Source organism: Pipistrellus hanaki (assembly GCF_964339955.1).
Source record: "Pipistrellus hanaki genome assembly, chromosome: 1".
In the NCBI taxonomy this organism is placed as follows: Eukaryota; Metazoa; Chordata; class Mammalia; order Chiroptera; family Vespertilionidae; genus Pipistrellus; species Pipistrellus hanaki.
Window position 1 is genome coordinate 62,029,283 of NC_140503.1, and position 15,455 is coordinate 62,044,737.

At 39.2% G+C, this 15,455-nt stretch overlaps 1 protein-coding gene across 11 annotated transcripts in view; it reads left to right on the top strand.

The window, feature by feature from the left end:
* Positions 1–15,455, top strand: part of EXD1 (exonuclease 3'-5' domain containing 1) — a 67,715-nt gene that overhangs the window by 24,087 nt on the left and 28,173 nt on the right. For all 11 annotated transcript variants that reach the window (XM_084904648.1, XM_084904647.1, XM_084904646.1 and 8 more), the window contains 5 exons: positions 3,405–3,491; positions 8,790–8,894; positions 8,977–9,057; positions 11,940–12,083; positions 12,817–13,008. In XM_084904648.1, the coding sequence (XP_084760774.1) occupies positions 3,405–3,491; positions 8,790–8,894; positions 8,977–9,057; positions 11,940–12,083; positions 12,817–13,008 (609 nt within the window). The remainder of the gene's footprint in view (positions 1–3,404; positions 3,492–8,789; positions 8,895–8,976; positions 9,058–11,939; positions 12,084–12,816; positions 13,009–15,455) is intronic.

The following is a 15,455-nucleotide window of genomic DNA, read 5'->3' on the forward strand; positions in this document are numbered from 1 at the left end:
CAAGTGCCAAACCCTAAGACTAAGGTACACTTGGCTTTTGTGAAGAAACAGCAGGGATCACAATGAAGAAGAGTGATAGGAAATGAGAGAAGAGAGGAGGTATATCAGTTAGGGCTTTTATAGACATTATAAGATTTTAAGTTTGACTTGAGTGAGATGGACAGCCATTCATACTTTTTTCTTTTTTAATATTTTTTATTGATTTCAGGAATGGAGAGGGAGAGAGAGATAGAAACATCAATGATGAGAGAGAATCATGGAATGGTCGCCTCCTGCATGCCCCCAACTGGGGATTGAGCCCGTAATCCCAGGCACATGCCCTGACTGGGACCCTTCAGTCCACAGGCCAATCTCTATCTACTGAGCCAAGCCTGTCAGGGCCATTTGTATGTTTAATTATTTACTTATTTACATTTTATTAACTGATTTTAGAGAGAGGAAGGGAGACAGAGACATCTATTTGTTGATCCTGGTGGGATCGGGCCTAAAGGGGTAGCCGGACACCCCCCAAGGGGTCCCGTATTGGAGAAGGTGCAGGCTGGGCTGAGGGACACCCCCTCCCCTGTGCACGAATTTCGTGCACGGGGCCTCTAGTTGTAAATAATGCTATGAACAGTCATGTACAGGTTTTTGTGTGGACATATGTTTTGTGTGGACAGGTTTTTGATGGGTCATATTGTAACTATGTTTAATTTTCTTTTTAAATATGTTTTTATTGATTTTAGAGAGAGAGGAAGGGAGAGAAAGATAGAAACATTGATGAAAGAGGGGGGAGGATTGGAATAGGGAGTTGAGGACAAATATGTGATACCTTAATCAATAAAGAAATTTTTTAAAAAAGAAAAAGAAACATTGATGAAAGAGAAATATCAACATTGAATGGCTGCTTCCTGCATGCCCCCTTCTGGGGATCAAGCCACAACCCGAGCATGTGCACTGCTTAGGAATCGAACTGGTGACCTCTTGGTGCATGGGTTGACCCTCAACCACTGAGCCATACCAGCCGGGTTCTATGTTTAATTTTTTATTTTTCATACTGTTTTCCAAAGTTATATTCCCACCGACAGGATATGAGGGTTTCAATTTCTCCACATTCTTCACTGAAATGTGGTGTGGCTATTAAACTCAGATGGGAAAGACTATGGGTAGGAAAGTATTGGAGATAATTAGGAGTTTAGTTTCTGTCAACCTAAGTCTAGAGATGAGGAGAAAGGTCTGAGATGGAGATATAAATTCAAGTGATTCTAATGATATTTAAAGCTTTGAGATTATGTTGTCACTTTAATTATAGTAGGTCCTCAGGTTATGTCAGAGAACCTTCCTATGGCGAGACTTACAGTGATTTTCCGGAACTCAACTACATAAGCACTTAGGTCACTCACATGGAGCACATGATAGCAGTTACGAAGTGAAACAGTAAAAAAAACATTTAAAAGAAAGATAACAATTCCTGACCTTTACTTGCAGTAAATAAATGATAAAAAACATAAAGCACATATGTACATATGTCAAAATGACGGAACTTTTCTTTTAATTATAAATAAATGGGAGATGGCAACGTAACCATGAAACGAGGTACATCTAGTCCTACATAGCCCGAGGACTGCCTGTATAGCCATGCTAGTACTATAAAATGGTATCTGGTGGTTTTGATTTACATTTCTCTGATAGCTAATAATGTTGACTGTGTTTTCAGTTCCTTTTTGGCTACTTGTATATCTTCTTCAGAGAAATATCCTCTTGCCCACTTTTAAATTCATTATAAGAATTCTTTTTTTTTTTTTTTAATATATTTTATTGATTTTCATACAGAGAGAAAGGGAGAGAGATAGAAAGTTAGAAACATCAAAGAGAGAGAGTCATCGATCAGCTGCCTCTTGCAAACCCCCTACTGGGGATATGCCCGCAACCAAGGTACCTGCCCTCGACCGGAATCAAACCCGGGACCCTTCAGTCCCCAAGCCGACGCTCTATCCATTGAGCCAAACTGGTCCCGGCTTCATTATAAGAATTCTTTATAGTTAAAAGATGCTTGATTCTTTAAAGGGTCTATGACAACAAAAATGGGATAAGAACTTTTGCTTTGGAGATTTAGAGAGATAGTTGGAAATTCTTATCAATAGGGAAATACAGTTTTTATTCTCGGTTCTGCAGCCTTCTTGTTGTTTGATGATGGAATTAACCTTCATTCCCCTTTTTTTCATCAGTGATAAGAGAAACTCAGTATGTAGAACACTATGTTCTCTAAAGGAAGATATTGCCAAAACTGGGTTGGCTCAGTGGTAGAGCGTTGGTCTGTGGACTGAAGGGTCCCAGGTTCGATTCCGGTCAAGGGCATGTACCTTGGTTGCGGGCACATCCCCGGTGGGGGGTGTACAAGAGGCAGCTGGTCGATGTTTCTCTCTCATCGACGTTTCTAGCTCTCTATCTCTCTCCCTTCCTCTCTGTAAAAAATCAATAAAAAAAAATATATACTTTAAAAAAAAGAAAAAAGGAAGATATTGTGTTTAGTGTATAGTAGTTACCATGCCCTTGTATTCTTAAGTAATTTACCTACCTATAAAATGGAGAGAATGTTGTATCATGTAGATATTTTAATATTGTGGATTAAGTATCTTAGACTTATGTAATGTTTTGGAATAGGATAATATTGTAGATAGTCAAAGGACTAGCATATGTACCAGACATACCACTTTTCAATTTTGAGTAATTGAATGAATCCAGGACTTAAAGGGACCTGTTGAGTCCTTGTTTCTCTGAACAGTAGGTGCTGTGAAACTCAGCCACTAGGTGAGTTCCCGTCAGGAACAATAAATTGCTCTGTGTTAGGGTGCCATTCTTTGATGTGGAGTTTGGCCATAAAGACTAGAAATCTGCTGAAACCGGTTTGGCTCAGTGGTAGAGCGTCGGCCTGCAGACTGAAAGGTCCCAGGTTTGATTCTGGTCAAGGGCATGTACCTTGGTTGCGGTAGGGAGTGTGCAAGAGACAGCTGATCGATGATTCTCTCCCATCGATGTTTCTAACTATCCCTCTCTCTTCCTCTCTGTAAAAAAATCAATAAAATATATTTAAAAAAAACAACACTAGAAGTCTTTCTCTGTAACATCATTGGTAACATAAGGTATCTGAGTTTTTAATTCTTACTCATATTGGGATATGAGTGATTTATTTTCCAGTTGTGGAATAATTTTGTGAAAGCTAAAAAGAGAATCAGAAGTGTTCAGTGATGGTGTGTAAGTATGTGTGTGTGTGGCAGACATCTGTTTTGGATCAGTCACATTTTATAAGTTTAAAAAATATGATCCACTTTGTTCACTGCTAGCTATTTTACTTGTGCCATTCATGATGTTATAATTGCAAAATTAACTCCCTGGAAAATTCTATTTTCTTCTTTTATTACCAGATGCTCCACATCAAGAAGCAGAGTGTTTTGAGTGTGACTGCAGAAGGAGCTAATGTGTGTCGTCATGGGAAACTATGTTGGCTTCAGGTAAAACATAGTTATAAAAAACTTTTTATTTTGAAAATAATTATAGATCACTTGGAAATTTATATTAATTGTCTTCATTGTATCACCCAAGTGTCACTGTACTAAAACTTGTTTGGGATGTCTTTCATTCTTCTTACTACTCAGTTTATTATTTTCAAAAGAAAAGAGCTTCTGTCTCTTTATTGATTCACTTTTATAATCATTACTAGAGGTTCAGTGCATGAAATTCACTGGGCCTCAGCCTGGCCTGCACCCTCTTGCTCCTAAACACTGGCCTGCCTTCCTACCTGATTGTCCCTAAACCGCTCTTCTGCCTGCCTGATCACCCCTAACCATTCTGCCTGCCTGCCTGATCGGCCCTAACCGCTCACCTGCCTGCCTGATCACCCCTAACTGCTTGCCTGCCTGCCTGCCTGATCACCCCTAACCGACTCTGCCTTGGCCCTGGCTGCTGTGGCTTCGTTCGGAAGGTCATTTAGCTGTCAGGTCTAATTAATATATTATGCTTTTATTATTACAGATTGCTGTCTTAGAGATTCTGCTTGAGATTTTCTTTCCCAGCTTTATTCTCTTGCTTTAGCTATATGAAGAATTTCTCATCTTTCCTGTTGTATCCTAACTTTCCACAGCAGGTTTCTACCACATCATTTTTATTTTCCTGGACCTTAGAGATGTCAGGTGAGGGTCCCCACTATATCCAAAGAACTTTATAATGAGCTTTTACATAGCTAAGTTGGGTAGCCACCTTTGGATCACACTCAGCAGCATCAGCATTTAAGGAACTAATACCCAAACAATGTCTTCTATCTTTTGAGTAGACACCTACCTCCAGCTACTGAAAAGATATTTTTTTTTTATTAGGATTGGCAGTCTTCTCTCTTAACCTTCTCTCTCTGAAGTATTCATCTTCTTAAAGGAAAAGAAATGGAGTGGGAGGGAGGGGGGGCAAAAAAACAAAACAAAACAAACAAACAAAAAAAGCAAAAAAAAAAAAGAGAAAAAAAAAAAAGAAAAGAAATGGAGATATCAAATCCAGTTTTGCTCAAGGATTAGATTACCTCTTTCATTTCATGCACTTTCATGGCAAACTTTAGTTTTTAGGCGACTAAGTTTGAGTTAGCAGCACAAATGCAAATTTCTTTCTTTTTTACATATATATATTTATTTTTTTTAAATATATTTTATTGATTTTTTTTTTTTTTTTTTTTTTTTTTTTTTTTTTTTTTTTTACAGAGATGAAGGAAGAGGGATAGAGAGTTAAAACATCAATAAGAGCCGGGACCGGTTTGGCTCAATGGATAGAGCGTCGGCTTGGGGACTGAAGGGTCCCGGGTTCGATTCCAGTCAAGGCCATGTACCTTGGTTGCGGGCGCATCCCCGGTAGGGGGTGTGCAAGAGGCAGCTGATCGATGACTCCCTCTCATCGATGTTTCTAACTCTCTATCTCTCTCCCTTCCTCTCTGTACAAAATCAATAAAATATATATTTTTTAAAAATGTTTTTTTTTTAAAAAAAGAAACATCAATAAGAGAGAAACATCAATCAGCTGCCTCCTGCACACCCTCCACTGGGGATGTGCCCGAAACCAAGGTACATGCCCTTGACCAGAATTGAACCAGGAACCCTTCAGTCCGCCGGTCGACATTCTATCCACTAAGCCAAACTGGCTAGGGCTACGTATATTTTTATTGATTTCAGAGAGAAAGGGAGAAGGATAAAGAGATAGAAACATCAATGATGAGAGAGAATCATTTATCGACCGACTGCCTTTTTCATGACCCCTACTGGGGACTGAGCCCATAATTGAGGCATGTGCCCTGGATCAGAAGTGAATCCAGGATCCTTCAGTTCCAGGCCAACTTTTTTTTTTTTTTTAATCAATCTTTATTGTTCATATTATTACAAAGGTTCCTCATTTCTTCCCCCCTCCACCAGGTTCCTACCCCACCCTCTTCTCCCTCCCCACCCCCCATTGTCCTCATCCATAGGTGCACAGTTTATGTTTAGTCTCTTCCCGCATCCACCACTCCCTCTTTCCCCGAGAACTGTCAGTCCACTCCCCTCCCATATCTCCGACTCTACTACAATCAACAGCTAATATTTTTCATCAGGTTTTTCAATCTCCTTTTTTTTTTTTAATTAATAAATTTTTACACTTCTAAGAATAAATTTTAAAATCTAATAGTTTTAAACCTTGTTTTTTTTCTGCCCTGGGAATTGAGGAGCAAACTTGTTTACATGTAAACTTGCCCTTAGGCTATCAAAAGGTGTAGCCATTCAAATGTAAATGAACACATTGTTTAAAGATAGCTGCTGGTTGGAATTGGATTACTTGTTCTGGGTGGGAAGGGCTTGTCCTCCCCTTTCTCCATTAAAATTAAGGTGGTAGCTTTAAAACCTCTTTTTGGCAAGAGACCTTAAACTTTCAGAACTTTAAATTTTTCAGATAGTAAATCAGTTACTTAGCATTTTCTCATATCAATAATACCTCCACATGCCCAATGATACACTTCACACAAAAGACATTTCCAAATAGATCAACCAACCTCATCCAGACCCCACACAAGGCACTCACAGATCAACACCCCAGAGCTATACTAATTCAACACATCCAGATCTAAGCCTTCATCACTTGATTCAGCAGACCCTCAAGTTCCCGCAAAAGTTTCCAACCATGTCTGAGAGGCAGCACTGGGGCGTGGGCAGGCGAGGAGGGAGCTGTTCCGGGCCTGGCTCAGGGCCTGGCCTCTGTTGCTCTGGCCCATTCCACAACCAGCTGCTCTGGGTCTGGCCACTGCCGCTCCCGGCCTGGCTGCTGCTTCTCTGGGCCTGGCTGCTCCTGACCTGGCTGCTCTGGGCCCGGCAGCTCTCGACCCGGCTGCTCTGGGCTCCATTGCTCCAGGCACCGCCACTCCGGGCCCAGCTGCTCCCTGCCTGGCTGTTCCGGGCCTGGCCGCTGCTGCTCTGGGCCCGGCTGCTCCCGGCCTGGCTGCTGCTGCTCTGGGCCTGGCTGCTCCCGACCCAGCTGCTCTGGGCCCCCAGGCCAACTCTTTATCCTCTGAGCCAAACCAGCTGGGGCACAAATCCAAATTTCTTAAAATAAAATTACATAAGCAACAAAAACAAAAATAAACAAAGTTAACTATATCTAACTAAAAGGCTTCTGCACAGCAAAAGAAAAATCAATAAAATGAAAAGGCAACTCATGGAATGAGAGAAAATATTTGCAAGCCATATATGTGATAAAGGGGTTAATATCCACAGTATATAAGGAATTCATACAATTTGATAGCAAAAAATCCAATTTAATATTGGGCAAAGGGCCTGAATATAAATTTTCCCAAAGAAGATACATTAAAAGATTCTCAGCATCAGTAATCATCAGGGAAATGCAAATCAAAACCACGATATGAGCCGAAGCTGGTTTGGCTCAGTGGTAGAGCGTCAGTCTGCAGACTGAAAGGTCCCAGGTTCGATTCCCATCAGGGGCATGTACATTGGTTGCGGGCACATCCCCGGTAGGGGGTGTGCAGGAGGCAGCTGGTCGATGTTTCTCTCATTGACGTTTCTAGCTCTCTATATCTCTCCCTTCCTCTCTGTAAAAAATCAATAAAATATATTAAAAACAAAACAAAACAAAACAACCACAATATAACCTCACACCTGTTAGGATGGCTGTTATAAAAAAGGACAAAAAATAACAAGTACTGGAGAAGATGTGGAAAAAAGGAAATTCTTTGCACTGTTTCTGGGAAGTAAAGATGTAAAGTATAGGTAGTATAGGGAATATAGTCAATAACTATGTATGTTGTCAGATGGGTACTAGATGTATCAGGGTAATCACTTCATAAGTTATATAAATGTCTAATCACTGAATTGTACACCTAAAATTAATATATATATATATATATATATATATATATATATATATATATATATCAACTGTAATTGAAAATATAAAATTATTTAAATTTAAAAAAGATAATAAGATGAAAGTAGCAAATCTTTGTTGAGATACAAAGATTTTTTTATATCCTTTGGCCTACTTCTCAGGGCCACTCTAGGAATCTATCTTCAAAATATAAAGGAAAATATGTGATGATCTGTTCATCCTGGCATCATTTATGACGACAAAAAGTCAGAAACTACTTAAATAGTTAATAATAGAAGTTACAGTATATCTTATAACTTCTTTATGGATGCCAGAAACTGATGACAAATGCAATATAGAAAAATATTTGAAAGTTCATGAATGGAAAAAGCAGGATATAGATTTGAATGCATATTATTGTGGCCATATACATATTTTGCATATGAAAAAAATCAAAAGGAGAATTGTACGGCATGTGTTGATTTGCTGAAGAAATGTGTAACAGCCATCCATGTGCCTGACTGTGTTCTAGTTGCATGTATAATGGTGAATTTGACCTAATCTCTTCTCTCATAGAGCTTAAAGTCTAGCAGAGAATTATTTTCAAAACTTTTAGTGTCTATTCTAAATTTTTATGTTTAAAGATGTAGGGGAAAGAGCAGGGATTAATTACTTATGTGTCAAATTCTAGCAAATATCATGAAGGATCTGAGAATGGGTACAGGTAGGCCTGGCAAGTAGCTGTAACAACCGTTAGCTCTTGAAATGACAAAGATGGTATCAGAATGTCATGTGTCTGCCTCTGTAGACCGACTCAGATCTTTTTTGGCCTTGTACTCTCTGACTCAGTAGATTTTTCAGTTGTATAGTTTTTGTGGCTTTTATGAACAAAAACTACCTAGAATTCTTATGATTGTATAAAATTGATCTATAAAGCAGTGTTTCATATCCTGCCATTTGTGCCAGTATATTTGTTGCCTGTTTTATACTGATGAGGAACAGGGATCTTCTCTATGAGTAACTTCATGTGATACCTAACACATTCATGCTTACTATGGAACTAAAAAAATAAAATGCACTTTGTGTTGTTAACAACAAAATATATAGTTCATATTCCCCTTAAACCTGGAATCCCTGGGGCATTAGAATGCCATAGGGGAGACTGGTAAAAATTAAGTTGGGACAGTAAAATGTGAAAAGCTAAATTACCAAATTGTTTCTTTTCTTTTGAAAAATCACAGTTGTAGTGTCTTTTTTTTAAACTTAAGATCAATGTAAACCCATTTTTCTCTAAGAATATTGAATGCCTATTGTTTACTTTAAAAGTGAAGATGTTAAATATTTTATCACGTTTTTCTTGATCTTCAGATCCCTTTCCCTAGTTCTTCCTTATTCTATAACATGTGTGACTGGATGATTTATTGTAGGTGGCCACAAACAGCCGTGTCTACTTATTTGACATTTTCCTTCTTGGAAATCGTGCTTTCAACAATGGACTCCAGATGGTATTAGAAGACAAGAAGATTTTGAAGGTGCGTGTGTAAGCTGATTCCTCTGCTAATAAAACTAGTAGCCAGGTTCTAATTACTCTGTCTCTGTCTTCTGATGCCTTAGGTTATCCATGATTGTCGTTGGCTTTCTGATTGCCTCTCTCATCAGTATGGAATTTTGCTGAATAATGTCTTTGACACACAGGTACATGAAGGGAAATACTGGGTTTAATCTACATAGCGCCTGTAGAAAATAGGCCTTGTCTGATGAGTTGTTGAAAGTCTTTATGTGTGTGTGCGCCCCATTTCTGCTCATTTCTCATGTAAGATGTTTGTACAATATGTGAGATCATTTGATGAAATGTAAAATCACTGAAAAAAGTTACCTAAAAGTATTCAGTATTTTGCTCCAGAATTTGCTCCGTACTCTAGTATATAATATTCAGAAACAAACAATTTGGGGTCATTCAAAAGTCTGAGATGAGACCTTAGTATGAGGTGAACAATCACATCTCTGCCTTTACCCACATTTGTACCAGTTAAGGCTAGTGGCTAGTTGGCATCTAGCTCAGGGATGCAGGTCATCCTAGATATGTTCAAAAAACCTCTTTTGGTCCAACATAACTTGAAGATATATTATTTTTCTCTGCTCTAAAGGACCCTAGAGAAATGAGAACTTCTTAGACGATACTACCTCTTAGAGCTGGTTTGGCTGTGAGAGCAGGAAAACCATTAGGAGAGCCTTTGGAGAGGGGTGAAAGTAATGAGTTGGCCAATTATTTCTTATTGAATTCCTAAAAGTTTATTTTTATTATTATTACTTTTGTGATTCAGTTTGCCCTGTATGTATCTCCTCATTTTACATGTTCTTTGGGCCTTCTTTCAGGTTCTTTCAATCTAGAGAGATTACTTTTGTGCTTATTCCAAAACATAAGAGAATTGCTCATTGTTCCCTTGAGGCCATCAGGATTCTTGATTATGTATTGTGTAATGAAGACACTGGCATATCTTTCCATTTTTTCTTCTCAGATTTTCATAGTGAAAGAAGCAGGTATTAAAGAGTTTTTCTAATTTGTTTTCCTTAGCACTAGCACTAAGTGCACCTAGCAACTAGCACTGTTGCTGTTGTAAGAAATCACAAATTTAGTAGCTTAAAACATTAATTTGCCCTGGCCAGTGTGGCTCAATTGGATGGGTGTTGTCCCTTGCATGAAGAATTGCCAGTTTGATTCCCAGTCAAGGCACATGCCTGGGTTGTGGGTTAGAGTTTAGGATTAGGATTAGGTCCCCAGTGGGGGGCATTCAGGAGGCAGTAGATAGATGCTATGTTCTCACATTGTTTCTTTCCCTCTCCCTTTCTCTCTTTAAAAATCAGTTTTTTAAAATCTTAAAAACAACAACATTAATTTGCTCTCTTACAGTTAGGCGTCTGAAATAATTTTTATTGGGCTATAGTCAAGGTGTCAGCAAGGCTGGTTTCTTCTGGAGACTGATGGGAAAAGAGTCTGATTTCTTGCTTTTTCAGTTTTCACTTATATTGTTTGGATTGTTCTTATTCCATCTTCAAAGTGCATCACTCCAAAGTCTGCTGCCATAGTAAAATCTCCCTCTGTTTCCCTCTCATAAGGACATGTGATTACATTTAGAGCCCATCCTGATAATTCAAGATGATATTCCCATCTCAAGATCCTTAACTTATTACAGCTTCAAAGTCCATTTGTTCCATAAAATAACATTCATATTTTCCAGGAATTAGGATGTAGATATTACCTAGCCTATCACATACAGGTAAATAATTATTTCACATTTTTAAAAATATGGTTTTTTAAAATTGATTTTAGAGAGAGGGAGAGAGAATTAAAAGCATCAATAATGAGAGAGAATCATCTATTGGCTGCCACCTGCACGCCCAGGCATGTGCCCTGACTAGGCATTGAACTGTGACCTATTGTTCATGAGTTGACGCTCAATCACTGAGTCACACCAGCAGGGCTTAATTCTTAATTTTATTAGCTTTTCTTACCAAAACTTTACTACAGTTGCTAATCTATATATATAAAAGCCTAAGTGACCATCCAGCCATTTGACTCTCCAACTGGTAGCTATTATGTGCAATGATCACCAGGGGGCAGACACTCAACACAGGAGCTGCCAAGCTGCAGTAACTTGGCAGCTGCGGTTCTTGGGTTATGCACCTGGAAGAGAAGAGGGAGCCCAATTCTGGGATGCATCACCTGAGAATCACCCTCTTGCAATCCAGGACTCCTTGGGGGATGTCAGAGAGTTGGTTTTGACCCAATCCCACAGGCCAGGCCCAGGGACCCCACAGTGCATGAATCTACACTGGGCCTCTAGTATGTAATAAAAATAATTCTGTTTTTGAAATCCTCACCTGAGGACATGCTCAGAGGGAGGGAGGGAGGGGGAGAGAGGTTGCCGAGAGATTGCCTTCCATATGAGACAGAGAGAGAGAGAGAGAGAGAGAGAGAGAGAGAGAGAGAGAGAGAGGTTGCCGAGAGATTGCCTTCCATATGTTCCCCAACATTGGACCAAACCCGCAACTCAGGTATGTGCCCTGATCAGGAATACAACCAGAACCAGCATAGAACACTCAACCAACTGAGCCACTGTGGCCTGGCAAAATAATTCTTGGATTTTATCTTCCTTTCCCCATTTCCTAAAATCACCAAAAAATAATAAATAACCATAAGGCAGGCAAATAAAAGAAGTGGAAAAGAAAGTAGACGAGTATACATTAAAATTGGGTGATCAGCCAAAACCGGCTTGGCTCAGTGGATAGAGCATCGGCCTGCAGACTCAAGGGTCCCAGGTTCGATTCCAATCAAGGGCATGTACCTTGGTTGCAGGCACATCCCTAGTGGCAGGTGTGCGGGAGGCATCTGATCGGTGTTTCTCTCTCATCGATGTTTCTAAATCTCTCTCCCTCTCCCTTCCTCTCTGTAAAAAATTAATAAAATATATATTTAAAAAGACATTATCTAAATATGCTTCTGCTATTTCTGCCAGGTGTTAGCTCTGTGTATATATTCTACAGACTGGTCTGTGTGTCTTTTTTTAATGCCACAGGTGGCAGATGTCCTTCAGTTTTCCATGGAAACAGGTGGCTTTCTTCCAAACTGCATCAGTACTTTGCAGGAGAGTTTAATCAGACACCTTAAAGTAGCCCCTAAATATCTCTCCTTTCTGGAAGAGAAACAGAAACTGATTCAGGTGAGTATTAAAGGATGTCCCATATGATATTAGTTTTTTTCAAGTGCTTTCTGAGTGAGGCTATTAGCATATTCTATAGAGAAATGACAGATGCCATGTAAGCAGTTGAGCATTGCTAAAATCTTAGTTGTTCCAAATGGCACCAGTTTGTTTGTGGGCTCAAGTTGGTAAGAGCCAGGATCCAGATCTGTTGTCTGTCAATTAAAAAGCATTCTGAAATACATTGTTAAATTGGGACAAGAGGGTAATTAGATTGGAAATTTGGACTAAGCAATAGAACAAAAATAATCCCAATTATTTATCCCTAAGTAAGGTAGATTTTATTTAGCTCCTGATAGTCTCTCATGATAAACTGGGATCTAGATCATTTGGCTATAATTTTGGCCATATAACCAAATATGCTGCCTTCAGTTTTAAATAAATTCTGATTTATTTTTCTCTCCCCCTCCCTCCTTCCTTCTCGTCTTCTCTTTCTTCTTCTCTCTCTTCTTCCCTCCCTCCCTCTCTCTCCTTTTTCCTGTCTTTCCTAAATCATAAAGTGTGTATGTATGTGTGTGTGTTCTCAGAAACCTAGCCATAGTGTGAAAGTAGAAGGTAATAATAATTGAGGAAAATGACAGTAATAGTGTTTTAAGTTCAACAGCACTTACATAAACAGTTATTTTCTTTTTTTACAGTTATTTCCTTTAATGTTTTGTTTACTATTCAGAGAAAATTGTTTTGGTGTCTATAGGAAAATACAGAAGTGTGGTTCACACGACCTCTTTCACCCTCCTTGCTGAAAATTTTGGCCCTAGAAGCCACCTACCTGCTACTCCTTCGCACGGTACTCCTGGATGAGATGATGTCTGACCTAACCACCCTGGTGGATGGCTACCTAAACACCTACCGAGAAGGGTCTGCAGACTGGCTGGGAGGCATGGAGGTAGGTGCAGCTGTCTGTGGCTGTGTCTTAAGGACTTCTGCTTCTGCTTTATTCCTGTAGAGTGATATCCACAGCAAATTTCACGAGGCAGACTTGGTAATAAATATTTTTTTAAATATATATTTTATTGACTTCAGAAAGGAAGGGAGAGAGAGAGAAACATCAATGATGAGAGAGAATCACTGATCGGCTGCTTCCTGCACTCCCCACACTGGGGATTGAGCCCACAGCCTGGGCAAATGCCCTTGACCGGAATTGAACCTGGGACTAGTCAGTCCACGGGCCAATGCTCAATCCACTGAGCCAAACCGGCTAGGCTCATTAGTTATTTTTATGATGCCAGTACAATATAAGAAAAATTATAGACCAGGAGTTGAGAAACTATTGCCCTTAAGGCCTAACCTGTCCCCAGCCTATTTTGGTATAGCTCACAAACTAAGAATGGTTTTTACAGTTTTAAGGAATTATTAAAAAAAAAAAAAAAAAAAAAAAAAAGTTTGCAGTGGAGATGATTTGATGGTTTGTAGCTTAAAAAGGCTAAAATATTTACTATTTGGTTCCTTACATAAAAAGTTTGCAGGTTGTTGGATTTTCCATTAGAAATTCTAATGCAGAATCTTAAATACAATATTATCATTTCGGTTATGAACCCCATAGATGTATTTCACTTTTCTTTTAATGTGCTGCAGGATTCTATTTGCAAGCATAGTTTAATGTTGGGAAATTCTCCATTTTACTAGAGCCAAGAAAGTCTCATGTTTATCGCATAAATGCCAAAAAAAATAACTTTTTCGTATTCTGCTCTCACTGTATAACAGCAACAACAGTAACAAAACATAAAAATCTTTGCATACCTTATTTGACTGGAGGATTTAATGTTTTTTTATTTATTATTGAAAAACCAATGACAATTTTATAACTTTTTTGTATTTTGCTCTCACTGTTTAATGCTAGAAACATTTAATTAATTAATTAATTAATTAATTAATTAATAATATATTTTTATAGATTCCAGAGAGGAAGAGAGAGGGAGAAAGAAATAGAAACATCAATGATGAGAGAGAATCATTGATCTGCTGCCTCCTGCATGCCCCCCACTGAGGATTGAGTCTGCAACTCAGGCATGTGCCCTTGACCAGAATTGAACCTGGGACCTTTCAGTCCGCAGGCTGATGATGCTCTATCCACTGAGCCAAACTGGTTAGGGCAATGCTAGAAACATTTATATTATTTCACATACAATATTAGTTAAAGTTGGAACAGATATGTCAACATGGTAAAATATTTCTCAAGCAAGACTACATAATGTTTAGGAACACTAAAAGCGTTCCCATTAATATAAAGAAAAAAAATTAAATGTTGAATATTACCACTACTTTAATATTTTTAAAGCTTTTTTAAAATACATTTTTAAATTGATTTTAGAGAAGAAGGGGGGAGAGAGAGAGAGAGAAACATCAATAATGGGAAGAGTTTTTGATCTGATGCCTCTTGCCTGCCCCCTACTAGGGACTGAAACCTAAACCCAGGCCTGTGCCCTGACTGGGAGTCAAACCATGACCTCCTGATTCAGAGGTTGGTGCTCAACCCTGAACTACACCAGCTAGACTACTTTAATATTTTTTGAAGTTATTAGGCAATTGAATATTTTTTAAAAGATGAACTATAAAAATTGAATAGGAGGAATTAGAATTATGACATGCCTATGATACACAGGAAAACTGAAGAGAATCAATATCCCAAAGAAAAACAGAATTTAGTAAAGTGGGAAAAAATATGACATAAAAGTTAATAGCTTTCCTATACCCATATACACAGCTAGAAAATGAAAGAAAACATCAATTTGTAATTGTAACAAAAAAGGTAGATTACCTAGAAATAAGTCTAACAAGAAATATGGAATATAGAGATGAAGAAAATGTTAAAATATTACTGAATGAGAGGATCCAAGATGGCTGCTCGGGTAGACACCTAGTCGCAGCAGCTCACAACAATTTCAAGGGAATACAACTAAAATGTAGAGTGAACATTGCCCAGAGCTACAGGTGGTCGACTGACTGAAAACTCTACAATAGGAAGGAGGGAGAAAACCAGAAGGAAAATCAGAGGAGCTGAAAAAAAGCCTAAGGTACGGAGACATGCTGCGCGCTCGCACGCACGCACGCGCGCTCGGAGAGGTCACAACCGGAGAGGAGGAGAGGGCTGGGTGCTGCCTGGCGTTCCCTAGCAGGAAGGAAATAGAACCCCCCAGCCTGGGTTGAACCCCCGAACCAGCAGCGCTGAGCCCCAAGTTATGGGCCAGACCCTGGGGACCCAGGCTCCGGCAGGGGGAGACAATCCCGGGGGCCGGCGAAAGGCGGGGCCACCCGGAGTCGCGCGCACATGGCGCGCAGAGAACTGAATGTTGACTCTGATGCTGGATTACCCTAGCTGGAAGAAACAAAGCC